The following is a 27,454-nucleotide window of genomic DNA, read 5'->3' as shown; positions in this document are numbered from 1 at the left end:
CGCGGGGCGCGCGGGACGGGCGGCCGGCTCCGGCGGCGCTGCGCGCAGGTAGGGCAAGCAGGGCAGGCGGCGGGGGCGGCGGGCAGGGCCGCCGCCCCCGCCCCCGCCGCGGAGAGCCCCCAACCACGTGGCTGTCCCGGCCAGGGGTGGGGATGCTGAACTTGGGGTCTCCGGGAGGGGAGCACCTGCATGCCCCCCCTTGACTGCCCCCCCCCCCAAGAGGCAGACTCCCCTCCACCGGGGCTCTTATCCCTGGCTCCTGACTGACCCTCCCACGACGACTCCTCGTGCGGCTGTTCTGTCCCCAACCGACCAGGGCTGACCCCCCCCACCCCCACCCCCACCCCCACAAGAGATCTTCCGGCCAGGAGTCCCCTCCACAGGCTGACGCAGACAGGGCCGCGCTCCTGTCAACCCCTGCCCACCCTCCCAAGGTCCAGGAAGCCTGGCTCTCAGCCTCAGTGATGGGAGCAGGGCCTGGGGCCCAGTGAGGGACTCCCTGGGCCCCTGGAGTGGGCTGAGGTGGGGGAGGAGGCAGGAAGCAACCTGCTCTGCCAGGCTGGTGCACGGCAGAAACTGGGCCAGATGGCTTGTGGAGGGTGCTGGGGGCAGCCCTGGGCCCAAAGAGGCTGCAGCCCCTCCCCAGTCCCAGACCTGCTGTGCAGCCTGGGACCCCAAGGTCCTCAGCACCTCCTCTCTGCAGCCTCTAGGCAGAGATGCAAATTGCAGCCAAATCCTCCTGGCTCTGGGATTAACTTCCTCTGGGTAGGCTTCCCCATGCAAAGCATTAGAAAGGAACTGGAAGGAAGCCAAGCAGGGCCCCACCCCTTACATGATGATGGTCTGGGTCACCCACTCTGCAACCAGGGTGGCAAGTGGGCCTGGGAGTCGGGAGGGCGGGCTTCTGGGAACCCACTTGTGCCGTGTGCCTGGCCCTGCTGTCGCCACAACATTGCCCCTTTCCTTCCCACCCAGGGACCGGGCCGTGGTGAGGCTTTGGTGGGGGTGGGAGGTAAGGGTGTGGAACTGAGTAAAAACTTTTCCCTGCGGCTAATTAGCCCCATGGGGGAGGGGCAGGCACATGGGGCCTCATTTGTGGGGCTTCAGCTCCAGGCCCTGCACCCTGTGGACTGTGTGGGTGCCTATGTGGACCTTGGGAAACCGGTGGTGAGGCCCCTGGGGACCTCCCAAGCCGCAGACTGGGTGTCACTGTACAAGGGTGGGCCTCCCTCCTTCCTTTGGGAGGGGGTGCCCTCAACCAGTGGGTAGGGCACATCTGGGGGTGACCGCCGGCTGGCGGGCCCCCTGGCTGTTGCTTCCTCTCGCGCCCTCCAGCCCCAGGCTGGCCACTTCCGAAGCTCCCGACGCCATGGAGGAGTGGGATGTGCCTCAGATGAAAAAAGAGGTAGAAAGCCTCAAGTACCAGCTGGCTTTCAAGAGGGAGATGTCGTCCAAGACCATCCCTGAGTAAGTCCCCAGGACCCCACGGAGCCCCGCCCACCCAGGGCTGCCGGCTCCCATCTGCATCTCATTTCCCTGCCCCGAGCGTTTTGCATGAGCCAGAACCACACCTCCACAGCCAGCCCTCGCCCTGGGGCACCCGCCTGCTCACCTCCCCCTCTCCACCCTGCCGCACACAGGCTCCTCAAGTGGATCGAGGATGGGATCCCCAAGGACCCGTTCCTGAACCCCGACCTGATGAAGAACAACCCGTGGGTGGAGAAGGGCAAGTGCGCCATCCTGTGAAGCACCCCCGCCCCGACTCTTGCCTCTTTGTAGGGAGAACACCTCGGTAAAGGTGTGGCTTTTATAAAGACTCTTTGATGACGTCCGTGCTTTTGTACATTTTCTGATGGAGAAAAAGCAACAGCAGAGCATCAAGCCTGGGCCCTGGGGCGTCTGGTGGGGGGGGTTCCAGGGCACCCAGCACGGGTCGAGGTGTCCGGCGCAGGCCCGCTACAGCAGGTCCCGGATGTGCAGGCTGCGCCGCACGGCATTGGAGACGCCCTCCTTGAAGCGAAACCAGACGTCACTCCTGCCCACCGCTGTGCCTATGCGCCACTCGGTCGCATCTGTGTCCGGGGCCACATCTCCTGTGGAGGGCGTGTGGTTGCTACTCTGCCTTGCTCCGGCCCCTCCCTCCCTCCCCTCCCTCCCGCCACACACCTGCATTCAGGGCTGGCGCTCTCTTGATGACCACACGACCAAAGAAGTCTCTCTCGGGCTGAAGGAGGCAGGTTGGTCAGGGTCTCAGACTCCCTGCTGTGAGCAGAGGGCCCAGCGGCTGCGGGAGCAGACGCCCACCTCCCCTCCCAGTCTCCCTTCCCTTCAGCCCCTCAGAACCCGCATAGTGGCAGGAGGACACCGTGACCAGATCCAAACTGAGCCAAGTGGAACGCCCTACGCTGAGCAGCAGGGAACCACTGGCAGGCCCCCCAGGGCTGAGCACCAGCCCCATCCCTACCCGCCTGCCCCCCACCCCCACCCCCTGCACCTGTTCCTCCAGGGCCGCTTTCTTCAGGATGCGCTCCAGCCGCTGCTCCTCGTGGCTGCGTGAGGCGGGTGGCTGTGTCCCTTTCTCCCCAGCAACCCCCTGGGGACCCTCCTCTGCCTGCAAAAACAGGTGGCGAAGGCTGACTGCGCAGGGCCACTCCAGGGACAAGGTCCCTTCCAACAGCCCTGCCCTCCTAGGCCTGGCTCTGGCCCGAAGCCTGGGCAGGCTTACCTGGTAGCTGTCCCCAGCCCGGGCCAAGGCCTCTGCCCGCCGCATCTTCTCCATTTCAATCTCGTGGGCGATGAGCTGCTTGGCCTGGTAGGTGAGGGGCTTGCGGGCCGGCAGCTCAGGAAAGCGGCAGACCTCCTCCACATTCCTGCTCTCAGAGTTGGCACAGAGATGTACCTGGTCAGCAGAGACAGGCAGGGGCCACCTGCCACACCAGCCCCAGATGCCAGAATGTAAGAGCTGCAGGGTGGGCCCGGTCCTGGCAACACAATGCCTGAGCCCCACAGCAAGAGAAGATTACCTGCCCCAAACCTCAGTTTCCCCGACTACACGTGGGCACAAGAAGGGAACCCCTCCAGGGCCACAGGATGAAGAAATGAGACAAGACCTGGTCTCAAGTCTGGGGCTGAGTGCTTGGAACTGTCACCACTACTGCTTCCCTGTGACTGTGACAGAGGGAGACGTGCGGCTGGTGCCTCACTGGGTAGCAGGGCCCCGGGGACTATCTCGGGATGGGGAAGCCGAGCCCTGGGGAGCTCAAGGGCCCTCTGCGGGACACTGAGGCAGCGAGAGCCTCCGCAGTAAACCTCAGACCCCAGCGCTGTGCCTGACCTGGAACACCACGCCTCACGATCACATCTGGGCAAAGGCTAAGCAGGAACCGAGCCCCTGCCGCTCCCCCACAGACGGCAACACCAACACACGCGTCGCCGAGACCACGCTTTCAGATTCCCGGCCCAGAGACCGCCACAGCACTTGGAGCCCAGCTTCCTGCCCCCGGCACCCCCGCCCCAGGTGCCGCACAGACTCACGGCTCTAGCCTGTAGACATAGTGCCCGTCGGGCATGCGCTCCTGGCGGTAGGTTAGGCTGTAGGCAAGCATGGTTCCCACAAGGCCGGCCAGCTGCTGTTTCTCACGAGTGCTGTACAGCTGTGTGCTCACCTGGGGACAGGGGGCAGGGGCAAGGGCACGGACGCTGAGCACGGCCAGGGGCCCTCCCCTGTGGGCAGTCGCAACCCCACCCTGGCTGAGGCACTCACAGGGCGCAGCTTGGGCGCCAGGATGTCCAGAAGCAGGCAGAGGACATCCAGGACGAGGGCCTGAGGTGCAGCTCGGCTGCGGGTAGCGGGCGTCAGGCCCGACACCAGCGTCTGGATGAGGTTCTGTGTCCTGCTTGTCCGGTTCTGGGCCTGGGGCAGACAGTGAATGGGGCCTGGGTAACCCGGCGTCTCTGGGCCGGCCCCGAGCCCCGGGCTGGGTGCAGGGGCACACCTCCTGCTGGCTGCTGGGGAAGGCGATCCTCGGCACGTGGCTGGAGGCGAAGAGCAGGTGGAAGGCTGCCGGCAGGAAGGGCAGGTAGCGCAGCAACCGGAAGCTCTGGCCGTGGTGGGCGGCCCGGCTCAGCAGGTCGTCAAAGGCCAGCCAGTCGAGCGCCGCGCACACGGCACCCAGGCTGGAGTCCCGAAGCCGCAGGCGCAGGAAGTTGTCAAACAGGCCCTGGGGGTGAGCAGGTGGGTGGGCCCCGAACCCCTCCAGCCGCGGCCCCCAGCCCGCCGTGTAAACACCACCCAACGGGAACCTCCACCTCCCACCGCCCTGCCAAATGCAGGGCCTCGGGACATCTGCAAACACCAGCAAGGGACCGCCCCAAAACCCCAAAGACAGACCCAAGAAGGCCCAGCCTGCCACCCCGGTGTTCTGACCAAATCCCTGACAGACGCACCAAAGAACCCGACCTCCTCCCTAAAGGAAGTTCCGTCGGTCAGAATCAAGTGCATAGAAAAAGCCCCACTCTCGTTCCTTGCAAGAGTCGTCTCCTTGGGCTACGGCACGGCCCCTCCCCGTAACGGTTTCCAGATTTACGGATCACCCAATAATCCAAAGCCGCTTAGTCAGGGAGGCAGCTTAGGCCAGGCTTCCCGGGGGTGGGGGGCACCTGTGCCACCCGCCCAAACCGGAACTCCACTCTGCCCGCTCCGCCCCACCCAGATGGATCCCGACCAGCAAATGGAGTGACCCCACCGCCCACCCGGCCCACCTCCCCACCCTGCCAGCCCACACGGGGCGTCCCCTCCTGGCACCAGCTAGTCCCTCCACCCAGGCCTCTGTCCATTTGCTGTCATCTCTGAGAGATCTCCCCGATGCCCCATGTCCACCACCCCTCGCACCTATCCTGTTTCCCTGACACCATCTGAGGTGTCTCCCACCCGCTGTCTGGGGACAGACACGCAGCCAGGTACTGAGCCACTGGGAGCCCCCCAAAACGTCCCAAGAGCATCATTACCTGGACCACCTTCTCATGCTCGCCTGCAGACGCAGCCACGTGCAGGATGTGGTAGAACCGCTGGGAAGTCGCGGTCAAAGGCACCTCGGCAGGACGGGGCCCCAGACCTGTGGGCCCATCGCCAAGCAGGAGCGTGTGCGGGATCAGGGCCAGGTTCTGGCCCCAGCGTTGCCTGCAGAGGGGTGCCGAGGCTGGAACGGAGCCCCGCCTCTTTATCGCTCTCAGTGGCACCTTGCCACCCAAAGCGGCCTGAGGGTCTGCTCTACTGGTCCTTAACGGGATGGCGGGGAGGCCAAGTGCCCCCAGGGCCTGGGCAGCATTCGGTCTCTGCTGGAGGCAGGGCTGGCCGGCCTGCTTACCTCTGCGCCCGGGGCAGCTGGAAGACCTCCTGCCACACGGAGAAGAGCCCCTTGCGCTGGTCCTTGAGACCCACGCGAGTGGTCTGCACGACCTGCACGCTCAGCTGCCGCCGGCCCCGCCCGTGCAGGAACTGGACACAGGGTGTGCGGGGCAGTGAGAGGCGGCTGAGCCCTGCCTCCCCCGGCCGCAGCCCCTGCCCCACCTGCCCACCTGCCCACCTGCAGGGTGTTGACGCAGGCGCGGATGTCGCTGTCCGTCTTCTCGCAGAGAGCCGCCAGCGCACCCGGGTCGGCCTGCATGCCCCGCCGCAGGGAGATCTGCAGGGAGGCGGGAGGGTGGGCGCTCTCCCCCCCCAGAAACCCACCCCAAGGCCACCTCTTCCCGAGAACACAGGTGAATGCAGGGGAACAACAGCTACAGACTCTGGGGCCCGGCCTCGCTCTGTGCTCGAACCATCTACTGCCAGAGGGCAAACTGGTCCAGTCACCCCCATGCCCAGGGGTCAGCTAGGGGATGGGGCCTGGATGCGAGAGGGGACCAGGACAGGCGCGGCGTCCCCCCACCCCATAGCTGGCCACATGGCCCCCCGGTTGCGTATTCCCCACCACAGCCCTCACCCACCTCTTGTAGCCGCTGCACGAGCCTGGAAGACAGTGTGGGCGGAAAGTGGAGAAGAAAGGCCTGCTGCCTCAGCTGCCGCAAGGAGGGCACAAACCTGTAGGGGGCAGACACGGGCACACACCCGCCCCCAAGGGCAAAGGCGGCGGCTGGGGGTGGGGGTGGGGGTGGGGTGCGGCACCCTCCCAGGGGCCCTCTGCTCTCCCCCACTCACTGGTCATTGCAAATGCAGATGACGGGCCTCATCAGGAGTCCCCCCTCAGCCCGGCGTCGCCGTCCCCCACTTGTGGGAACAGCCAGACCCCCAGACTCTGCTTCTTGCGGGCCCTTGCGATCCAGGATGCTCAGAAGAACGTTGACAGCGGCCTGGGGTATGGGCGGAGGACACGGTGAGCCCTAGCCCGTCGCCGGCCCACCTGCCCACCCACTGGGGCGCCCAGGAGGCCCACCACAGGGGCCCCGTCGATCTCATCGATGACCAGACAGTTGGGTTTCCCGCCAGCACCCAGCACCGACTCCATCTGCGTGGCCGCCTCGATGCACGTGCGGAAGGCCTCAGGGCTGCGGTCGTCACTGGAACCAGTGAGGCCAGAGGTGGGGCCATCAGGGGAGCGATCGGGGTCCCTGGCAGCACAGGCTCCCAGGACTGGGCCACCAGGCCTACAGCTAGAGGCTACCCCGTGACAGGACCACCCCGCGTCCCAGCGAGTCCAGCCAAAGCACGAACTCCACCGCCCAAGACCCCGGGACCAAGCCCCACCTCTGGCCCACCACGGTTTCGGGGGAGTCAGAACAGACCGGAGGCCTGGCACGTACCTCGCATTCAACTCCACCACGCAGTAACCAGCTTGCCGCGCAATCACGTGAGCCAGGGTGGTCTTGCCCAGCCCCGGGGGGCCACACAGCAGCGCCACCTACGGCGGAGACAGGCCGGATGAAGACAGGCTACCACCCGTACCGCCGCGGAGCCCCCGCCCCGCCCCCGAGGCTGAAACTCCCGTCCCGTGAGGCTCACTCCTAAGGGATGTGCCCCAAGCCCACCGTGGCGAGCACACAAGCACAGACCACACTCAGCGCGCTTGGCTTCCCGCCTACCGCTTCAGAGTCGGAGACGACGACGCCCGAGACCAGCAGCGAGGAGATCGGACAGGGACACAGACGCTGCTAGTGCAACTGACCCCCAGAAACCACCCGCCGTCACCGTGAGCGTCCTGGAAAGGTACGCGGTCCTCCGAAAGGCAGACTTCGACCGGGTCGTTAAAGCACGCTCAAATTCCAACTCACGGCGCCGACGTTCCGTGCCAACAGCCTGGCGCTATGACGCCCTCAGCCACGGAGACAGAGGCCCCCAGAGGCCGCACGCGCGCTGGCCACCCGAGAGCACAGCCCCCGGGCTCAGACACGTGTGTGGCACGGCCAGGTGGGGCTCACCTTCTGCCGGGGCCGCCGGCTCGGGTCCAGGTCAGCCTCCAGCATGTCCTCTAGCACCTGCTCGTGGCTTTTCCATTTGCCGGAGGTCGTGGCCTCCTTGCCACCGCGGGCCAGCTCCAGACCGGGTCTGGGCCTCCTCGCAGGCCTCTCTCGGCCGAACACCACCAGGTCCCACAGCTTCAGCCACTTGAGGAGGCAGCGGTTAGTGAACTGCGGGACGGGAAGCGTGGCCTGGAGGAACCGCCAGCGCCAAGGACTCCCCGTGCCCGCCCTTCACGTCAGCCTGCGGTCCCAAGCCCCGAGAGACACACGGGAATGTGGAAGCTAAGGAACAGGTCACCCTGCCGGTGAGTGACAGAGCGAGGCACACACCAGGACCTCCATCCCTACCACCTAACTCCCTCAGGAGACCCGACTGTCCCGCGTGTTCCAGCATCAGCTGCTGGGACAGTGGGGAAGGAAACAGGCTGCAGGCAGGGGGAGCCCTGGACCCCCAGCCCAGGTCGCAGGGGACTTCCAGAACGCCAGCCCCATGCTGGCCTCAGCTTCCCCACATACAGCTCCAAAGCGCAAATCGAAACCCTCTCCGCCCTCCCAAGGTCCTTCAAGCTGACAAGAGCAACTCTGGGGCAACAAAGAAATCAGTCACGCTTGAACGGGAACAAGAGAGCGAGGTCTCACGTCATCGCTAAGAAGCTCCGTGTAGCACCGGGGTGCGAACTCATCCACCCAGAGGCAGTGCTGGGAGTCGTCTTGGCTGTCAGCCAGCTCTTCCTCAGGGGCCTCCGAAGTCTGGACCTCCTCTCCCACCTCCTCAGAGCTGAGGCTGGAGAACATCATGCCCTGAGCTGCCGGGCGAGTAGAGGGACTGCACACCCCCCGCCGACTACAGGCTGGAGATCAGCAGTCCAAGAGCCGGTAAGGGTCCCAGGGCTGGAAGGGCCCACCGTGTCACCTGCGAAGCGTGTCTGAGAGCTGACGGGCCTCCTCAAGCAGTTGCTGCCTCCGCTGTGCAAACAGCAGAGACGGGATCAGCGAGTCTCCAGCACACAGTCACCCCAGAGCTACCCTTCTCCCGACAAATCCCACCTCGTTGTCGACCTGCTCCTTCAGGGACGCGAAGGACACACCCAACAGGTCCAGCTGGCCACGGCCTCGCCACCAGATATCAAGGAAAGGGTTCTGCAGGGAAACGAGGACACCATTTGTCATCTCTCAGAACACAACCACCCACAGACCCTCTCTCGTCAGTGCTCAAGGACCCAGGTGGCGTTTTCGACTGACAACAGACCAACACAAGGACAAACCACATCTCCAAACAAAAATCCTAAAGAGAAAATGCACTGGGATGGAGATAGCTTTAAAGAAAAAAGGTAAAGGTTAAAACATCAGAGAAAGGGAAAAGAGACACCACAGGAAGGGGACAGTGAAACAGGCGCTCACAGGTGGATAACTGCAGGTCACATGAACTTCCTGAGGGGTCCCCAGGGTCTGAGGGTTGATATGATGTCTAGGACCCTTTCCTGGACAGCACCCGAGCCCGCCAACCCTGCAGGAAGGCTGTTGCCAGCCTCTCACCCCCACTTGTGGCCACACAACACTCACCTGCACCCCTGTGCCCACGGGGTCACCCCGCAGCACCAGAAAAGCCCGGCAGCCACCAGTGGAGGTCACACTGACATAGTCCTCCAGGACAGGGGGCCGCCTCAGGACAGGATTTCGAGCTGCTGGAGAGGCCTGAAGGGGACCCACATCAGCACCAGCATCCAAGGGCCTAGGAAGGGACAGATGCTGACCTGGGGACACTCACCTCCTGTGACCACGGCAGGAGAAACTCAGATCTACTCTTGACTATACATTCCTCCCACACACACTCAGCCCCAAGCCTCCCAAAACCTGGGACCCTCCCAAAATCCCTGGGGCATCTGTGCCCCGAGCCACACACCCTTTGCCCCACAGTTCAGGGGGGATCTCCGGACTCGGTGGGGGGGTGATGTGCCCAGCAGGCGAGTCAGGAAGGGGCAGCTCTTCCATTTGCTCAGGTCTGAAGTTCAGCTTCTTCACGACTTCCAGCCTGAGCCGTTTGACCCTGGGGGCTGGGGAGAAAGTCGAAAGTTTCAGAAGCTCTTGCCAAGCCTCACACCCCACCCTTATGCCTTGGGGCTCTGAGGACATACTGGGGGGCAAGGCCCCGTCCCTGGGGTCATGATCGGCCAGCTGCCTCTTCCTGGCACTGCCTTTGTGGTTCCCTGGAGGTCCGCCTGGAGAGCAATGAGTGGCAGCGTCCCCTCCAGCAACGGCCTCCTCGAATGTCAGCCGGGACCGACACACTGCGGGCCAGGGACCCCTGGAGGGCGACGGGGTGGCTGTCCCTGCCGGGAGAGAAGGTTGACAGCAGCGGCGCCAGGTCAGCCTGTACAGGCAACAGCTCCCGCGGCCTGGGGCGCTGGAGGGCCCTTCTCGCTCCGATACGCCCCCGCCTGAGCTCGCTCCAGCCTCCGGGTCCCCCGCCGCCTCCCCTCCTCCGACCAGCCCTCCAGGACTAGGGGGACGAGGCCGGGGCGGGGCCCACGCCCACCTTCCAGTTCGGCCAACACCTCGAGCTCGGCCGCAAACTGGCTGTAGAAGTCGTCCTGGCCGCCCCCCAGCTCGCGCTCGGGGTCTCCCATGGCGCCCGCTCACGCTGCACCAACCCGCCGCTCCGAACCTCCCGCGCGGCCGCCGGTGCTGCGCGCCGTTCCCGCCCCTCGCGTCCCGGCGCCGCCAATCAATGGCCGGCGTGCCCGGCGGCTCTCGCCATTGGCCACCGGGAGGAGCGGGGCGGAGGCGGGGCTGCGCGCGCAGGCCGGGCGGGGCCGAGCCAGCGCCGTGGCCTCGGGCGCTCACCATTGGCCGGCACGCCCGCCCGTCTGCGACGAGGGCGGGGAGAGCGCCGGGCTGAGCAGACGCGCCGGAGTCGAAGCGGAGGTCCTGGGCGCTCACCATTGGCCCTCACGGCCGCCCGTCCGGGGCGTGCGCGGGGCGTGGGCGGGGCGTGGGCGGGGCGTGGGCAGGGCTGCGCGCTCCGGCAGGTCCCGTGAGGCGCGGCTGCGGGGTCGCTGGGCCGCCAGGTGCGGGGACGTGGTGCTGGAGCCGGCGCCCTGCAGCTGCCTCGCGGGCCGGGGCGGCGCGGCTAAGCTGCAGGTCGGTCCGATGTAGGGGCGGGGCAGGCTGCGGGAAGGGCTCCCAGAACCCGTAGGCCGGTGCCCATCAGACGCGGGGGTCGGGGGCTGCCGGGGAGGATTGTATCTGCTTCGGGGCGGGGGATGAGGGCGGAGATGGCCGCCCTCGCTGGGCGCCACGGCCGCCGGGGGGGTGGTAGGGGGGGGGCCCGGCAGCTCCTCTCTTGGCCCCTCCCCTCTCGGCAAGCGGCTCCTGTCGCGCGTTGGAGGACTGCCCCGGAGGGGTCCGCGGGGGTGGGCTGAGGCGCGAGACTGCTTCTTCCGGGCTCTGCGTTTGGGTCGGACAACCCCACAGTCACAGCTGAGAAGTGAGAGTAGAAAGGGATCTAGTGCGTGCGGACGCCGCGTCAGTAGCTTCACGCCGGGGACCCTGGAGAACAGGGATGTACACGCCAATTGCGCAGGACGCTGACGTGCGCCGTACTTCCCGTGGACCCCCGTGCGTTGCAGGCGCCAGCATGGAAGCAGGCCCAGTGGAGAGCCTGTCGGTGGTGTACCAGAGCCAGGATTTCCTGGTGGTGAACAAGCACTGGGACCTGCGCATCGACAGTAGGATGTGGCGTGAGACCCCCACCCTCCAGAAGCAGCTGCGCCTCCGCTTCCCGGAGTTAGCGGACCCTGACACCTACTATGGGTTCAGGTGTGCAGAGGCCAGGCACTGGTGGCCCCCAGCGGCCTCTGCGGGAGGGAAGTGGCCACCCCCCGTCTAGCCACCCCTGATCCGCTGCCCCATGCCAGGTTCTGCCACCAGTTGGACTTCTCCACCAGCGGGGCCCTCTGTGTGGCCTTGAACAAGGCTGCAGCGGGCAGCGCTTACAAGTGCTTCAAGGAGCGCCGTGTCACCAAGGCTTACTTGGCTCTGGTAAGGCCTGACCAGTCTCCGAGGCAGGGGGTTCCCCAGAAGTGGTGGGTGGCCCCGAGGGCAGCTCGTGACCCTCTGCCTGGCAGGTACGGGGACACGTCCAGGAGAGCCGGATGACCATCAACTATGCCATCGGCAGGAACAGCACAGAGGGTCGGGCTCACACCATGTGCATCGAGGGTACACAGGGTACGCGGGCCAGGGGAGTGGGGTCTGTCAGGGGGACATCCCTGGGGACCAGTGGGAGGGGGAGGGTCATCCAGTGAGAAGCCTGAGCGGGCAGGGCCCGTGGAGACAGGTGAGCTGGGCTGGAGTGGATCGGGCCCTAGGCTGGTCCAGCCAACTTCACGCCCTGTTCTCCTCTTCACAGGCTGTGAGAACCCAAAGCCAAGTGTCACCGAGCTGGTGGTCTTGGAACATGGGCTGTACGCGGGCGACCCCGTCTCCAAAGTGCTGTTGCAGCCCCTCACGGGTACGTCTGGGGGCGGGGACCAGGAAGCCGTCCAGGCCCCTTTGCTGTCTGTTAACGACGTCCCTCGCGCCCCTGGCGTGGCCGATGTCTGGCACCCACGTCTCTTCACACGAGGTGCTGCAGTGTCCCTTCTGTTACGCGTGAGATGAAACGGTGGCACAGGGGCAGAGTGGCCTGCCTGGGGCCGTTCCGCTATCTCAGCCCCACACGGGGTCTTGCTCCTGGACGTGAGGGCCTCTGGAAGGCCGGCAGGAGTTCTCCAGCGTGCCTGGCCCTGACCCCCCCGGCAGCGACTCTTGGAGTCGACCGCTTCTCTAAATCCCGATGTTCTCGTTTGTACCAGGAAACAGAGAGGTCTGCCATTTTCAGGGGTTTCGTGGGGCTTCCAGACAGCGACAGGACAGGGCTGGGGCGATGTGGGGGGAGGGGAGGGGCACGGGATGCCCTCCCCACCCTACCAGTTCCCTCGGCACCCCCACAGGCCGGACGCACCAACTGCGTGTGCACTGCAGCGCCCTCAGTCACCCCGTCGTGGGGGACCTGACCTACGGGCAGGCGTCAGGCCGGGAAGACCAGCCCTTCCGCATGATGCTGCACGCGTTTTACCTGCGCATCCCCACCCACACCGAGTGTGTGGAGGCCTGCACGCCAGATCCCTTCGTGCCCACGCTCGATGCCTGCTGGAGCCCCCGCACCCTGGTGCGGTCACTGGACCAGCTCGTCCAGGTCCTGAGGGCTGCTCCCGACCCTGAGCCTGCGGAAGGGAGCCCCGGACCTTGCCGCGCTCCCACACCCTCCACCAGGCCCCCCGAGACAGAGGCACAGCGGGCGTCGTGCCTGCAGTGGCTGTCAGAGTGGACGCTGGAACCTGACAACTAAGGGCACCACGGTGGGTGGGAGCGCCAGCTGGGACCACTAGGGGTGGGGGCTTCAGGGGAGAACCCTAGGCCCGTCCCAAGTCGGGGGTGTCCCTGTGTGCGGCGCCCCTGCGGACAGGGACGGAATCCCCTGGCTGTGGCAGCTAGACCTGGAGAGGGGCCGCAAGGCCAGCAGGGGGAGCCAGGCCGCCACGATTCTGGAGGATGAGGCCTTCCTCCGAGCCCCGTCTCCCCCAGGGGAAACCAAGGCCTGCCTTCCTGGCTCCAAAGCTTCATCCCTCGCGGCTTGTTTTTGTAAATTTGCTCAAGGTCTCCCTGCAAGAGGCAGAGGCAAGAGCTGAGCCAGCCTCGAGTTGGGTCCCTCCGGGGCCCCCAGCCGGGGCCTCAGAGCACCTGGTCCTCACCGTTCTCAGAGGTCCTGTGTTGGTCAGCCTAGCCGGGCTGGGCCTCCCCTCTTGCAGACCCTGACCCATCCTGCCCGTGATACTGCCTTGTGCCTTTGCTTCTACCAGACTCTGCCCGTGGGCCCCCTCCTACCCAGATGGCTTGTGGGGAGGGTCTGAGCCACGCCTCTCGACCCTCTCACAATGCCTAGGCAGCCAGCAGTCCCGGATTTGGGCTTGGGAGTGGGGACGACCAGCCCCCATCCCCGGTAACAGCCCCGTCAGCCTACTTGCAGCTGAGCGTCAGGGACTCAATAAATACTCAGTGACTGACCCCGTGAGCAATCGTGAATCTGTCCGACGTGGGGGACTTGGGGGTCCCGGATCCCTGCCCTCTTCCCTGCATGGGGCAGACCTCTGCCCTAGGCCCCCCCAGCAGGACCCAGGATGGACCTCATGGTCCCGGCCACTGACCTGTCCTCCCCCACCGTGCAGTGAGCACCCTACAGCCCTAGTGTGAGGGCCGGGCTCTGGGTAGAGGACGGAAACTGGGTCAGTCCTGTTCCTGGAGATCCCCATTTCTGGCCAAAAACATTGCAGCATGCATCTGTTCTCACCGGTTCTTCCTAGAGCTGTGGTCTCCACATCCGCCTTAGGGCCCTTCACCGTCTCAGAGGGCCAGCCAGTCTCCAGGGTCGGGGAGAGCAGGAGGCAGGTGTGACCAGCCGCAGGACACTTGTCTGGACACACTGGCCTGGGGGGGCCCAAGGGCTGGGCCTACAGAGCCAACAACAGAGAAGTCAGAGGGCTGGGTATACCTCGTAGTCCCCAACGTAGGAAGGCATGACGGTAAGGCACACAGGAGTAGGCACCGTCCTGGGGAACGTTCTCCGTGTGCTGCTGTTCCCCGTAAAAGATCTCCTTGGTGCCTTGAATCCCCCCGGGATCCAGAAAGCCACCCACAGGCCAGGCCTGGACCTTGCTTCCTACGGGTAGGCTGGGAGGTTGTCTCCCACCACCCTGTGGGCCTCTAGGCTGGGACTGCAGAGGCCAGACACGGGCGCACACGGCCCCGTCTGTGTCCCCCCCCCCCCCCCCCCCCCCGCCCCGGGGGGGGGGAGCTGGGGGGGGGGGGGGGCGTGCAGGTGCCTCTGGGCAAGGGGGAAAAGGAGAGCTTCCTTAGCAAGAGTGGCAGGACAGGCACTGCTGGTGGGGCCAGAGCATGGGCAGGTCCCCACTGGGGAGCTGCGTGTGCTGGTGGGGCCCCGCCCCCAGCCCCCAGCCATGCGGAAGGGCAGCTGGACTTCGGTGAGGCCTGTCCACAGCAGGGGAGGGGGGAGCTGTCTTCAGCCGGTCCCTCTAGCTGTTGGCGCCTTAGGCCCTGGGTCAACACGCCTGCTTGGCGGTGAGGCTGGCTCTCTGGGCACATGTGGCTCTCCTTGTGGTGCTGATGACAGTAGTTCGGTGGCTGACCCAGCACCATGGGGTTCCAGGCCCCCGTATCCCCCGGGCCCTGCCCCCCTCAGCTGGGGATAAGCCTCCACGGCACCTCCCACTCTACCTCAGGGGACCCATCCTGGGCCCCAGAGCGTGTGCACCACAACTCTTTGCCATTGAGGACACTGTCTGCTGCCTTCATCCCCTCCCCGCCTCACAGCACGCACACTTACTGACACACACGCTCACGGGGCAGAAAGTGCCGCATGCGTCGCTGAACCCAGGTGCCACACTGGATCCACGTGTGCCTGACGTCCCTGTGGGGAACACATCTATCATTCGCATAGTTGTGGCCGCCCCCAGGCACACGCGTGTGCACAAGGACAGCAGCACACACGACAGCTGCAGACACGCACGTGTACGAATACACACGTGACCCCCCAGGGAACAGACACATTCCCCAGTGGGCAGGGGTGTGCGTTGGGCGGCTGCCAACCGTGAGCTCAGTCTGTCGCTCCGCCGGGGCCGGAGGGCAGGTGTCTGCTGTGCTCAAGGTCCCCCGGGGCGGACACGGCACCGTCACCTGGCACAGCCCTGGTCTCTGCCCTGCACATCTGCCAGGTAGGCATCGCTGCAGGACTGGGTGGCCAGGCAGGCAGGGTGTCAGGCGAGGCATGGAGCCGAGCAGGGACACACGTGCCCACCCCCTGCACCAGCCCTGTGCCCCAGGGCTCAGCTGCAGGGTCTGACACACTCGGTGGGCTGGGGTCCCTAGTGGCTGGAGCACCTGTCACCTGGCTTATACCCCCCTGCATTGGACAGCCACCCCGGGGCGCGGGAGCAGCCTCCCTCTACAGCAGAAGGTCTCCGAGCCCAGGTGAGAAGTGACGGCTGGGGCAGGGCCACCCGAACCTCAGGGCGCAGGCTGGGAGTCTGTCATCGTGGCTCTGGGTGGGGAGCTGAGCCCCTCTGAGCTAACGCTTTGCTCCCTGCAGAGGACAGTAACACCCTGGGTGGAGCGGAATCTAGAAGCCCACAAGCGCCAACACCCTCAGGACCTCCATCTGCAGGCTGGCCAGGGCTGTTCCGGGGCTGTGGTGGGAGTTGTGGCCGGAGGCAAGGTCTGGCTGGGCCTCCAGGTCTCCCTGGAGGAGAAGAGAGCTTTCTAGGCCACCCAGGTGTGGGCACAGGTTAGGGAACCCCTGAAGCTTCAACCCCCAGCTCCGTGCGGGGGACTTACTGGGACCACCGCCCCTGCCCTGCAGCTGTGTGGAGATCTGTTTTTCGGAGACACCAGAGCCTGCAGGTGCCACGAGCCCTGACCTGCGATAAGGAAGGCCCCGGGGTTAGGGCCGGCCCCCTTCTGCCGCTCCCTTTGGTTCCGCAGAGCTATTGTTTGTGGGGCTGTTACCCTCCCCAAAGACAGACACACTTGTGGGGCAGCCATCCTGTGTGACCCCAGACTGCAATGCCCTCTCTGTGCCCGGGCCGAGGAGGGCAGGGGACGGTGATGGTGTGGGCCTCATCCCGTCCTATCTCCTCTCCAGCGTGTCCCGAACCCACCGCCCGTGACCCCACACCTTCCTGCACAGCCATGAGCCTAAGAGCAGGTGAGACTGCCCCCCCTCGCAAAGGGGCACCGTGGACCCTCCGGGGGTGGTTCCCACGGCCGGCTCCTCTCAGGTGGCAGGACCATCTGTGGTCATAGGGACACAGGGAGCCCTGGGCAGACCCTTGACGGATGCCCCCACCAGGCAGGCGCAGCCGTGCCGGGGGGGGGGGGGGTGGGGGGCGTCAGCCACTCATGGCCCGTTCTGTTCCAGGTGCCCAGGTGAGCCCAGGCCTCGCCCTCCTTGTGTGGCTCACGGCCCACTGCTCTTGTCTCCAGGCCCAGGGCTTCTCCCAGGGAGGGCTGGATGCCAGCAGGGCTGACCTGTGGGCCAGGTGAGTGCCAGCCCCTCCTGCAGTTCCAACCTACAGGTCACATCCTGGCAGCTGATCCCCTGGCAGGCGGGGGCGGGGGGGGGGGGGGAGGGTGCGGCTCCAGGGGCTGCACCTGACGGCCCAGGCGAGGCTGAGGCAGGGCTGCCCCCAGCACTCACCGACCTTGCCCCAAGGTGGCCCAGATCACCCAGTGTCCTGCATCATGTCCCAACCACACCAGAGTAGCCAAGAGTGGGTCCCCCAGGCTGTCGCAGCTGGGGCCGGGGCCGCTGAACCCCTCACCTCTCACACTGCTCTCCCGGCCAGAGTCCTCTCGGCTTTCTTCCCCTGCCCCGAGGCTTGGCTGCTCGCTCAGGTCCTAAACAGAGACTCGGTAATTCCCAAGCACTGTTCAGAGGGCTCATGCGTGGGCTCAGCCACCCTTCCCTTCCCTGGGAGTCAGAGACCTCTCGTGGACCATCAATCACTGACCAATCAGTGTGCTGATTAGGCAGGGCTGGAGACCCAGGCTGAAGTCCCGTGAGACGCCCTCCCCACGCACGGATTATAGTAGACGCACAGCCTGCGGAGCACTCAGCTAGGAACCAGCCTGGCCGTGGTGACACCGCAGATGCCCGGACCACATCTGCTCCAAACACTCAGCCGTTGCTGGGGCCGGGGAGCTCACCCGAGCTCGGAGCCCCCTGGGACCGGGCCTCGGGCGGGAGCACAGACCCAGAGTCCAGGCCGGGGCCATACTGAAGCCCTGCTCATCGCCTGGAGCCTGGGGCCAACTACGTGCCACAGGGGCACAAGTGCGTGCCGAGCGGAGCAGCGGTCTTGCCTGCGCCCAGGCGCCACCAGCCACCCTTCCTGTGTCTCAGCCCCTGGGTGTTGGGGAGCTGACCTCTCTCCTGTGCACTGCAGTCCGGGCTACACCCCACCCCCCCCCCACTCACCGCCTGCCTCCTTTCTGCCCAGTGCCAACGCCTCCCTCCTGCACAGCTTCTGGTGCCAGCCGGCCAGCCAGCTGCCCCGGGACCAGCTCTCCGCTCTCATCAGGGCGATGGCGACTCGCCGGGTCCTCCTCAGAGCCTGGCAGGTGAATGGCTGTGGCGGATGGGCACAGGCTGGGGTGCTGAGGGCAGGGGTGTCCCCAGCGCAGGACACGGGCCAGCGGGGGGCCCGCGGGCCCGGGTGGGGGCGAGCTCACGGTGGGGGAGAGAAGGGGGGAGCACTGGGGCCCTGCGGGAGACACCGCCAGCGTCACCACCGCCTGAGGGGTGTCGCTTCAGTAGACCCCGACGCGACAGGGGGTCTGGCCCTCCAGAGGTTGGGCTTTCCCTCCCCTGAGTGATTCTCTGCTGCTGCCCACTTTGGATCATTTCTAGGGCCTTCTCTGCCAATTACCTGCAGACCCCCTGCCTTCTGTTCTTGTGTTCGGGTGAGGGCTTATCCGCCAGGCCTGCGCTGGCCGCTTCCTCCCTCCATCTGTCATGCAGCGTCCCCCTTTGGGACGGGTTCTGGGCCCGGGGCAGATCCCCCAGCCTGCTGGCCTCTCCCCGCGACCCACCACTGATCCAAGCATTGCCCATCCCTGAGTTTAAAGAAACGGAAAGAAGAAAAGCTACCATTTTGTGTCTTTGTAACATTGGTATGAAGTTAGTACCGAACCTAGAACGACCTCCAAGTGAGTCAAGCAACACAAGAAATCCAGGCAGGCGGCCCTGAGATAAATGCCTCTGAGTCACCGTAGCGCAGGGGGGCCCAGGGTGGGGAGGACTCTCGGGCTGGCCTTGACACATCCCGAGAGCGGCTGAGACGGGAAGACGACGTGATGTCCAGGTGAGGCGGGGTCCAGGCAGGCAGGGAAGGGGCCACCCTGAGGGGGAGGGTAACGTGGCAGAGAGAAGGGGGCCGGGGGAGCCCCGGGCTGGGCGAGCGGGTGACCCATCACCGCCCTGCCCAGCTCAGCTGCCTGGCCAACCTGGCCGCGCTGCACGGCCTCCAGGACGACTTTGAGCTCCACCCGCCGGACCTGCTGCTTTTCTACAAGTGAGTGCCCGCTCCCGGCCCGAAACCTGGGCGGCACAGGCTGAGCGTGCCTCCTTTGGAGTCCCGGGGACCCCCGCTCCCCAGGGATATCCGGGCCACCCCAGAGCACGATTGGCCGGTCTCCACCCTCCCGACAGCCCCCCAACCCTCCCGCAGCCTGACGCAGGTAAGGGAAGCCGACTGCCGGGCCTTCACCCACCGTGCCGCCCAGGGGGACACGGAGCTGCTGGCCAACCTGCCGGACCAGAGGGCCGCCCTGCAGCGTGTGGCCTTGGCCTGCCTGGTAGGCACCGCGGGCAGGCCCCGGGCGGGCCGGGTGGACCGGAAGCGGGGCCAGGCTCACGCTGACCTGCCGTCCCGTAGGGAGGACCCCGCTTGCGGCTCAGCGCCTCTGACCTGCTGCTCCTCGGGGTCCTGGTGTGCGACATGGACGCGTCCAGCATCGTGGCCGCGGACCCCCGTGTGCTGCAGAATCTGCAGCGCTGCCGTCGGCTGACCGCCCCCCAGCAAGCCGCCCTCAACACGCTGCTGGCCAGTGGGGAGACCACGCTTGGGTAGGCAGGGCCGGAACTCTCTGCCCAGGCCTCCCCCTCCGGAGGAGACCGCCAGTGTGTACCGCTCTGCTGACCTTCGACCTCTCGCCCCGGCTCACAGCCCCACTGACCCCGCAGCCTGGGACACACCAGCTTAGGGGTGCTGCCCCCACCCTCCGAACCCCACGGTCCCCTGCCCCCATACCCGGAGTGGGAGAGTCTCTCCTGAGCAGGGTGTCCCCCGCAGGGCAGGCCCCAGAAAGTGGGTGCTCGGAGAGGGGCAGGCAGCCTCCAGGCCCCGGGGCTGTGCTCCCGACCCTGACACAGTGCCCCCCTTCCCACATGCCAGGCCTCCGGGTTCCTGGAACCTAGAGGGGCTGCAGGCTCTGGGACCCCTGGCCACCTACATCAGCTCCAGCCTGTGGATGCAGGTGAAGCAGGTAGGGTGCTCTGGAGTGGGGGGTTGTCCAGCTGTCTGTGGACAAGGGGAGGGGCGTCCGGCCGGCCTTCCACCAGCCACTCCGCTGGGGACTGGTGTCCCCAGTCCCTCCCTGCCCCAGGGTTTCCATCCATGGGGCGGGAGGAGGAACCAGGGGCCCCTGCCAGCCCCTCGCCAGGGTATGGAGTCTGTATGCCCGCTCTGCCAGGCTGTGGGCCTGGACTTCTTCGGCAGCACGGTGGCCACGTACCGAGCTGGGCGGCTCAGCCAGCAGGACGCCAGGCGCTTCGTCACTGGCTTTCTGAAGGCCAAGGCTGAGTCGGTGTCCTCTCGGCCCAAGCGGGGCACAGGTCAGTGTGGCCACTGTGGCCCGGGGATGCTCTGTCTCCTCCGCTTTGGGCTCCTAACCCTAGGGCGGGCTCACCCAACATGTGGCATGCTGGCCTGGGCGTGGCCTAGGGGTCTGCTTCCAGCCGGGGGGCGCAGGGGGTGGGGGGCGTCGGGGTTGGTTAGAGCCCGGTGGAGCTGAACTGTAAGGTCGGGCCTGGGTTGGGAGTCGAGGTCAAACTCAGTCTGGTCTGGGCACAGTTTTCTTGGCTAGAGGTCAAGCTTGGGGAGAGAGTCAAGGGCAGGTCACATTTAGGAGCGAGGTGGGTGGGGCCCCAGGTCAGCACAGGTCAGCTCCAAACCCCCAACCCACCCCCAGCCACAGGGAGACCCTGCCTCCGCGGGGACATCACGGCGGCCACGCTGCGCGACGACCTCTTTCTGGTGCGCTATGACTGCGTGCAGCTAGAGGCCTGCCTGGGGAGCCGCGTGCTCGAAGCCAACCTGGACCCCCTGCTGCAGCACCCGCTGCCGGCCGAGTGCCAGCGCGTCGTCAAGGCCAAGCTGGCTCGGGTGCGCCGCGGGCCAGCTGCGGGGAAGAGGTGGGCGGGCGCCGGGCGGTGTGGCCTGACCCCCCCCCACCTCCACCCCAGGTCTACCCGCGCGGGGTCCCCGAGGAGCAGCTGCCGCTCATCGCCTCGCTGGTCTACCTCTACTCCCGCTCCGAGATCGGCCAGTGGAACGTCACGTCCAGAGACACCGTCGTGGCCCTGCTGGCCTCAGATGTGGCCCTGGAGAACCAGACTGAGGTGAGGGCGGTGCGGGGGGGGGCATGGGGGTGGGGGGCGCCGACCCCGCTGACTCGGCCTCGCCTCCAGGCTGTGCTACAGAAGTACCTGGACCACAACGGCACCCTCACCGGCGCCCTGCTCGTGGCCATCGGGGGCTCCCGCCTCTGCTGGATGAGTGCCAGGCAGATCCAGGCCATCAGGCCCTCGGAGTTCCGGTGAGCCGGCCCAGTGACCCCACCCCCCCTCACCGCCCCTCAGCCAAGGAGGGTGGGGCTCGGCCAGGCCACCTGAGGCTGTTAGTTTTCTACGGCTGCACAACAGAGTGCCATTAACCCAGCCGTTTGAGACCTCTCGCGGTCTGGAGACCGGAAGTCTGAGATCAAGGCGTCACAGGACCAGCCCCAGCAGGGACGTTCCTGCTTCTGGGGCTGCCCAAACCCCTTGGCCTTCCCGGGCTGGCAGACGCCTCGCCCCGGCCTCGGCCTCCGTGGTCACGCGGCCTCGCACTCTGTCTGCGTACAGATCTCCTTGCATCCAGTTGTTAGACCTTGGGCCACGCTAATTCAGCATGGGGTCATGTTAGAATAGACCTACAGATAGCGACCACGACTCCGTTTTCAAACAAGACCACCTTCTGAGGCTGGGGCAGGTGCGAGTTTGGGGAGGGACGCTATTAGGCACAGTACAGAGGGCGAGAGGAAAGCTGTGGAGGGGAGCGGCCAGGAGCGTGAGGGGCTCCCGGCCTGCCCAGCAGCCTCCTCCTCCCCCAGGCTGGCCGGGGCCCTGGATATCTCCTCCTGCCCTCAGAGCCGGAAAGACGTGCTCTACGCCAAGGCCCGAGAGGCCTTCGGCAGCACCAGGACCACGGCTGCCTATTACCGCTTCATGCGTCCTTACCTTGGTGAGACCCTGCCCTGAGTGCAGCACCCCGTCCCCAGAAGCCCGCCGCCCCTCTCCCCTCACCACTGCCCGGCCCCCAGGAGGTGCCCCCGTGGAGGAGCTGCGGCATCTGGTCCAGGCGAACGTCTCCATGGACATCGACACGTTCACCAATCTGAACCCCCGTGTGCTGCAGGTGAGCCCTGGGGGCTGCCCGCCCAGGGGAGGCCCAAGAGCCCCAAAGTCAGAGGGATGCAGACCGCGTGAACCCCAGCTCACTGCTGCCAGGCCTCACCCCTGTGCTCACTCCTCAGTCAAGCACTGCCCTGCCAGGTCTGCCCTTGGCCCCAAAGCTGGCCTCTGCGGGACCCTCCGGCCCTCCCCCCCACGGCCCCCTCCCTTCCCTCGCAGAGCCTGAGTGTCGGCAATGTGACGACACTGCTGGGCCAGAACGTGGGGGACCTACAGAAGGCACGGAGTCACCCGACCATCAGCTCTTGGCTGCGCAGCCTCAACAGGTCGGCCCTTGGCGAGCTGGGCCTAGACTCGGACCCTGCCGGCCTCAGCGGCCCAGGCCGCTCCACCACCGTCACCCCCAACACCACGCCCCGGGGGCCCTACCCAGCCCCCACGTCAGGCCTTCCCAGGCACAGCGCCCCCGCCTCCGGTATGCTCCCAACCCGCCCTCGCCTCTGGTGGGCCTTCCCCACTCGGCCCGGTCGGTCTGCCCAGCGCCTCTGTGGACCCCCAACCTCACACTCTGTCGGCCACTCTTTCTGTTTGTCTCCCTGGGTGGCATCTAGGTGACACCGGCCTCACTCTTCACTGGCGACTGAGTTATTGGAGGACAAAATCCCCTCCTCCAAAACCTGCTGAGTGCCAGAAAGTGGGGGGGGGGGGGAGGAGAAGGTGTGCCATCCCTGCCCAGGGCCCAGGACAGCAGCCTACATGGCCTTCCCCAGCTGCAGGGACGGTGTGAGCCTTGAGGGGGTGCCCAGGCCCAGGAGGCGGCGGGACAGCCCGGGGGCGGCTCCCAGCTGGGACTGATGGGTGCTCCCTCCATGTTCTGCCTACAGGCAGCCCACCAGCCCATCTGGGGTACCTGCCACTCTCTGTGGCCCTGCCCTCTGGCCTCCTGTGGCTGCTGTACTGGGGCACCCCAGGGCTCAGCCAGGACTGCTCCTGGGACACCCGCACTATGGCCTCTGAAGACGGCGCCGCCCCAGCACCACGAGCAGGGAAACGGGGACGGGTAGCTGGAGTCCACCACGTCCGGCGTTCTAGGGGCCCGCAGGGCTGGTCCCCACCCACATCCAGCTCCCAGGACACGGAGCTGGAATGAGGATCTGGGCCCACCCCGAGGCTAGCCCTGAAGAGTTGACGGAGATGCTGTCCCAGCCCTCTGGTCTCCCTCAGATGCTGCTGGGGAGGGGGCGTCACTGAGGGATTCGAATAAAAGACAAGGTGACTTTCCAGCCTGTGTCCCTTTGTTCTGAGCCCGAGGAGGGGCAGAGACCCTCTCAGCCGGGAACGGGACTTCCGGCCGTGTCTCCAGACGCCACCCTGAGTGTTGGCCTGGACTCAGAGGGGAGACCCCGGGACTGGAAACAGTGATAGGAAGGCCCTGAAGGCCACCTACCTGCCTGGACTACCTCCCCTGGACCCCCTCCTCCAAGTGCAAATAGGAGGGGCTACAAGTCGGGAACCACATCTACCAGGTCAGGGCCTTCCCACCACGTCCTCAGAACACCACAGGGTGCCTCTGCAGGGAAGGAAAGCGTCCTTTTATTGAACCCCAGTCCCCTTGAGGCGGGCCAGGGAGCACCGAGGCCGCTTTGGCCAGGCGGGGCCTCCAGCAGGGCAGGTCCAGCATCCGGAGCAGCGGGCTCAGTTCGGGACCAAAGCCCACAGCAGAGTGGGGACCGCAGTGAGCACAGGTCCGGGTCGGAGCAGGCGGGCGCCCCCTGAGAGGGCCTCTGTACAGAGGGAGTGACTCAGACGCCCCCTGCCGCTCCGCTCTGACCCCACCCAGCCGGCCACTCTGGCCCACCTCGGAAGCTGAGGTCCACGACCAGGTAGCCATTGGGGATGCCGCCTCGGAGCCCCAGGCCCAGACTGTCCAGGTCCTCCTGCCGCTGCCGTGAGATCCAATCCCGCACGGGGCTGCTCTCCCGCGCCGTCTTCAGGCCCACCAGGTTCGGACCCAGAAGGTTTCGGACCTCGGCAACGGTCAGCGGCTGCCAGAGCCCCCAGGGGGCGGTCAAGGGCGCCTTGCCTCACCCACGGAAGGCTGCCGGGCTCTGCTCCGCCCAAACCTCCCGGCGCTTCCCTTCCCGGGCGCACAGACCCTGCCTTGGCCGCTCCAGGATTCGGCGCTCGCCCCGGCTCGAAGGCAGCCCCTGCCTGGCCCCGCCCCTCCCGTGCCCCCGCCCCCGTGTGGCCCCGCCCCCGCGGCCCCGCCCCGTGGCCGTACCACCACTGCCTCGGGCCGCAGCGTCCGGAATGTGGCCAGGTCCATGCTTATGTTCTGACGGCTGAGAGCCCGCAGGTCCTCCGTGGGGGCCCCACCTGACCGCGGGGAGAGGGCCCCAAGCGTGAGACCTCGCAACAGCCCCAGTCTTATCCCCTGCGCGGAGGCTGCAAGAAGCCGTCCTCCTTCCCCAAGATTCCCTTTCCCTAAGGAGCTCCTGGGCCCCGGGTTCCCCTGGTGCCCATCTGACCCTCAGGGTGCGTGCAGAGGCCGGAGGTGGCCGCGGGAGCATCTGGGTCGGCTCAGAACTCACAGGGTCTCCACCTACACACACTCGTAAGGGCGCAGGGCACAGTGACCACCAGTCACACCAGCAGTAGCCTAGTGAGGGAGGAACTGACCACTCCTGGGTGGGGAGCCTTGGCCATCACCGCCCCCTGGGTGTACCCTGGCTCACCCAGGTAGGGCTTCATCTTCTCGAGGTATTCAGACCCGCTCATGTTCTGGAAGGCAAGGCGGGCCTTGGGATAGAGTACGTCCATCTGGGCCGGGCGGCATGCATCCAGATCCGGGGGCCCGGCTGCCCTGGAGAGGCAGCAGGGCCCGGACAGTGAGCCCAGGGCGCAGCGTGCCCACCACCCCCGACGGACCCCTGGGACTCACCAAACAACGCTGGGGTGCACTGACTCCAGCTGCTCAGGACTGAGGAAGCACAGGTACGTCGGATGGAAAGCGGCCAGTGTGTCCAGGGTGGCCTTGTCCAGCTGGCCCCTTCCCACCAGATAGCGGGCAATCAGGGCAGCCACCTGTGGAAGGAGGCCACGGGTGCCTTGGGGCAAGGAGACCCACAATCCCCTGGGGTCTGCACGGCCTCACACCACCCGCTCCCGCCCTGTCACCTGAGCATCCATTTTGTGCCCTTTGCTGACTTCAAGAAGAGATTTCACGGTTTCCAGGGACATCGCGTTCCACTTGTGGATGTCCTCGGGGGTGAGCTCAAGGAAGAAGTACCCGAGGTGCCGGACCAGGGACTCAGGGTACCCCTGTGGATAGAGCTGCCCGGGGAGGTGACCGGATGGCTGGGGATGCTCCGGCAGGGTGGGCAGGTATGAGCCCCTCGTGAACTACCTCGTCCAATTTGCGCTTAAAAACGCCCAGCTGCTGGTAGGTGAAGGGCACCGTGTTCACCCGGTCCATCTGAGCAGCCAGCAGGGCCCCATCTACACAGGCCTCCAGCTCCCAGGGCTCGTAGAAGACAAGGTTTTCATCCACCACACGGGCCCTCCGCTCTGGTGGGCAGGCTTTCTCTGTGGGGGCAGGCGGGGGATTGAGGGCTGGACGTCTCTTGTCAACCTCCTCCTCCCAAACCTCAGGGACACAGATCCTGGGCAATGCAGGACCCCCTCCAGGCCTCAGTTTACACATCAGCAGGATGGAGTGATTCTGTCCCTTCTCCGAGGTTGTCACCGTGGAGCAAGCCGAGCAGCCAGAAAGGGCCACGGGTATGGGCAGGTGTGAGCCCACGACCCTACCCCATCCCCGGGTCTCTTGACAGCCAGTGGGACAGGGTTTCCCACTTACTCTCTGTGTCCCGCCGGTGCCTCGGGAGGAGGACAGTCAGCTCAGGCCGCTGCCAAGACTGGTCCCGGGTGGTGCCTTGCAGCCAGGGGGTCATGACACCCTGAGGACAGAGCAGGGCTGTAGCTGAGCTGTGCGTGGCCGTGGGTCCGAGGCCCCCTACCTGGGGCCAGACACCTTCCTCTGTCTCCCCAGAGGGAACTTACCGGTCGTGAGTCTGCAGCCCGGACCCTGGAAGGTAGCACCCACCCTGCAGGGGAAGAGCATAAGGCTGGAAGGGACAGCCAGGGATTCCTGGGGTGCCTGCCACAGGCCCCCACCGTGTGTAGGAAGGAGGCAAAGCTGCTCCCCCAACACTGCGCTCCCCCCACAGACTTAGGCCCCTGCACCCCATGATGTCACAGCCCACCCCACCCCAAGGGGCCCAAGCGTCCCTCATCCTCCTCCTAAGCCTTCACTGCTCCGGCCGAGGAGTTACCCTCTCCATGGACACTCTCAGCTTGGCCTGAGCGCCCATCACTGCCCTGGCTCAGCCGCTAATGCTGCAGGGCGTGGAGGTCCAGCAGGGGGGCCGCCACAGTCACCTCTGGGGACAGAGACACGGCTGACAGCCTGCCCAGGTCTAGGGCACCTACCTACAACTTGGGGCACCCATCTGGAACTCAGGGCACCTGTTCAGGACTCAGGGCACCCGCCGAGATTCGGAGCACCCGCCAAGACTCGGGCCACCTGCCCAGAACTTGGAACAGCTGCCTGACCTCAGGGCACCTGCCAAGGATGGGGGAGGGGGCACTGCCCACGGGCAGGGAGGAGGTGTGGGGCAATGAGAGCCTTTCTTGAGGCCCCTCAGCTGTTTGGGCCCCCACTACTTTGCAGCAGCCCCCCCCCCCCCCGCCACCGCATTACTCACCGAGGCTGAGAAGCAGGAGCAGGAGGCTGCAGTGGGTGGGGGTCCCACGGGACCCCAGGGGAGGCAGAGCAGCCTGCAAGGCCATTGTCTGTGGAGGACAGCCAGTCTGATATCCCCACCGTTTGGGTAAACAACCCCCCCCCCCCCCCCCCCCCCCCCCCCCCCCCGCACCCCTCCTTTCCCCTCCAACCCACCTGCCTCACCCTGGGCCAGTGCAGGGCCTTATGAGGCTGGACGGTCTCAGAGCCCCACACCGAACCTTCTCAGGCCCCTGCAGGTGGTGTCTCTGCGGCCTCCAGCCCTGCTCTCAGGACTGACCTGTCCACCTGACCCACCCCCTCCGGGAAGCTGGCCCCTCCTGCAGGGGGTGTTGAGTCTGAGTCAGCCAGGCCCCCAGCAGTGAGAGCCCAGGCGGGCAACTGGTTAGGGCAGGGCTGCCTCTGGCCCAGGCTGGCCTGATTCCACATTTGTACCAGAGCTGGGGATAGATTTGAGTGACCCCCCCACACACACACAACCTGGGGCGTGGCCACTCTCTCCTCCCCATCCTCCTGCTCCTGGCACCTGCCAGGCTTTGTGCAAGCCCAGGGCCCGGGTGGACAAGGCCACTGAGGCCCACCTGCCCTCCTGCTTTCTCTTCTGAGGTCCCTCCCAAGACAGAGGCCTCAGTGTCTTGTGGGTACAACACCCCCTCTTACCTGCCAGTCCCTTGGGTGAGGCAGTGGGTGGATAGGGATTCTGGGGCGGTTCCCCTGCATTTTTGGAGTGGGGTTCAGGGGGCCTTGCCAGCCAGTGTGGGGTGTGGAAGTGGGTGGAGAGCCACTTTCCAGGGAGTATTGTCCCAGGTAGGGTGGGGACCTGCGGGAGACCGAACCAGTGT

The 27,454-nt window shown here is 66.2% G+C and overlaps 5 protein-coding genes across 5 annotated transcripts in view; 3 read left to right on the top strand and 2 right to left on the bottom strand.

Moving 5' to 3' along the window:
- The window catches only part of GNG13 (G protein subunit gamma 13), a 2,577-nt gene extending 826 nt beyond the window's left edge, over positions 1–1,751 (top strand). Inside the window, exons 2-3 of the mRNA XM_049639123.1 lie at positions 1,336–1,467; positions 1,641–1,751. Coding sequence (XP_049495080.1) covers positions 1,370–1,467; positions 1,641–1,746 — 204 coding nt within the window. The 5' untranslated portion in view covers positions 1,336–1,369 and the 3' untranslated portion in view covers positions 1,747–1,751. The remainder of the gene's footprint in view (positions 1–1,335; positions 1,468–1,640) is intronic.
- Positions 1,752–1,794: 43 nt separating this feature from the next.
- Positions 1,795–10,128, bottom strand: CHTF18 (chromosome transmission fidelity factor 18). The gene is made up of 22 exons (XM_049639122.1): positions 9,995–10,128; positions 9,594–9,788; positions 9,362–9,512; positions 9,022–9,190; positions 8,506–8,598; positions 8,372–8,424; positions 8,098–8,242; positions 7,417–7,626; positions 6,802–6,899; positions 6,435–6,558; positions 6,200–6,351; positions 5,989–6,082; positions 5,586–5,684; positions 5,367–5,497; positions 5,008–5,179; positions 3,996–4,220; positions 3,764–3,913; positions 3,535–3,665; positions 2,726–2,870; positions 2,495–2,611; positions 2,167–2,224; positions 1,795–2,093 (listed from the first exon to the last, which is right to left on the bottom strand). Exons 1-22 carry the CDS (start codon positions 10,083–10,085, stop codon positions 1,957–1,959), a joined length of 2,940 nt encoding a protein of 979 aa, XP_049495079.1. The 5' UTR covers positions 10,086–10,128; the 3' UTR covers positions 1,795–1,956.
- Positions 10,129–10,361: 233 nt separating this feature from the next.
- Positions 10,362–13,565, top strand: RPUSD1 (RNA pseudouridine synthase domain containing 1). Its single transcript, XM_049639121.1, has 6 exons — positions 10,362–10,599; positions 11,088–11,277; positions 11,376–11,499; positions 11,586–11,688; positions 11,870–11,971; positions 12,453–13,565. Exons 2-6 carry the CDS (start codon positions 11,096–11,098, stop codon positions 12,848–12,850), a joined length of 909 nt encoding a protein of 302 aa, XP_049495078.1. The 5' UTR covers positions 10,362–10,599; positions 11,088–11,095; the 3' UTR covers positions 12,851–13,565.
- A 510-nt stretch (positions 13,566–14,075) lies between these two features.
- Positions 14,076–23,091, top strand: LOC125928437 (mesothelin-like protein). The gene is made up of 15 exons (XM_049639136.1): positions 14,076–14,081; positions 15,445–15,546; positions 15,665–15,790; positions 16,558–16,613; positions 17,574–17,694; positions 18,454–18,647; positions 18,804–18,930; positions 19,011–19,201; positions 19,530–19,969; positions 20,326–20,519; positions 20,600–20,755; positions 20,825–20,952; positions 21,545–21,812; positions 22,028–22,283; positions 22,693–23,091. The coding sequence occupies exons 1-15, from the start codon at positions 14,076–14,078 to the stop codon at positions 22,956–22,958; spliced, it is 2,631 nt and encodes an 876-aa protein (XP_049495093.1). The 3' UTR covers positions 22,959–23,091.
- Positions 23,092–23,307: 216 nt separating this feature from the next.
- MSLN (mesothelin) lies at positions 23,308–26,886 on the bottom strand. The gene is made up of 11 exons (XM_049639120.1): positions 26,769–26,886; positions 26,575–26,662; positions 25,871–25,914; positions 25,668–25,767; positions 25,215–25,393; positions 24,986–25,141; positions 24,750–24,892; positions 24,544–24,671; positions 24,090–24,184; positions 23,667–23,853; positions 23,308–23,592 (listed from the first exon to the last, which is right to left on the bottom strand). Exons 2-11 carry the CDS (start codon positions 26,657–26,659, stop codon positions 23,504–23,506), a joined length of 1,206 nt encoding a protein of 401 aa, XP_049495077.1. The 5' UTR covers positions 26,660–26,662; positions 26,769–26,886; the 3' UTR covers positions 23,308–23,503.
- Positions 26,887–27,454: the final 568 nt, after the last annotated feature.

Source organism: Panthera uncia, chromosome E3 (assembly GCF_023721935.1).
Source record: "Panthera uncia isolate 11264 chromosome E3, Puncia_PCG_1.0, whole genome shotgun sequence".
Classification (NCBI taxonomy): Eukaryota; Metazoa; Chordata; class Mammalia; order Carnivora; family Felidae; genus Panthera; species Panthera uncia.
This window is presented reverse-complemented; position numbering and strand designations above follow the sequence as displayed.

Bases quoted from the DNA above. Each gene is read 5' to 3' on its own strand.
- CHTF18 (XM_049639122.1), bottom strand. From the start codon at position 10,085: ATGGGAGACCCCGAGCGCGAGCTGGGGGGCGGCCAGGACGACTTCTAC. The intron at 6,900-7,416 runs GTGAGCCCCACC...TCTCCGCCGTAG, and splicing joins GCCGGCGGCCCCGGCAGAAG to GTGGCGCTGCTGTGTGGCCC. The intron at 3,666-3,763 runs GTGAGTGCCTCA...CCCTGTCCCCAG, and splicing joins TGGCGCCCAAGCTGCGCCCT to GTGAGCACACAGCTGTACAG.
- RPUSD1 (XM_049639121.1), top strand. From the start codon at position 11,096: ATGGAAGCAGGCCCAGTGGAGAGCCTGTCGGTGGTGTACCAGAGCCAG. The intron at 11,500-11,585 runs GTAAGGCCTGAC...TCTGCCTGGCAG, and splicing joins CCAAGGCTTACTTGGCTCTG to GTACGGGGACACGTCCAGGA. The intron at 11,689-11,869 runs GTACGCGGGCCA...TCCTCTTCACAG, and splicing joins GTGCATCGAGGGTACACAGG to GCTGTGAGAACCCAAAGCCA.
- LOC125928437 (XM_049639136.1), top strand. The intron at 15,791-16,557 runs GTCTGGCTGGGC...TCTTGTCTCCAG, and splicing joins GAGTTGTGGCCGGAGGCAAG to GCCCAGGGCTTCTCCCAGGG. The intron at 21,813-22,027 runs GTGAGCCCTGGG...CTTCCCTCGCAG, and splicing joins TGAACCCCCGTGTGCTGCAG to AGCCTGAGTGTCGGCAATGT.
- MSLN (XM_049639120.1), bottom strand. From the start codon at position 26,659: ATGGCCTTGCAGGCTGCTCTGCCTCCCCTGGGGTCCCGTGGGACCCCC. The intron at 25,768-25,870 runs GTAAGTTCCCTC...CTCTGTCCTCAG, and splicing joins GGGCTGCAGACTCACGACCG to GGTGTCATGACCCCCTGGCT. The intron at 25,394-25,667 runs GTAAGTGGGAAA...CTGCCCCCACAG, and splicing joins GCACCGGCGGGACACAGAGA to AGAAAGCCTGCCCACCAGAG.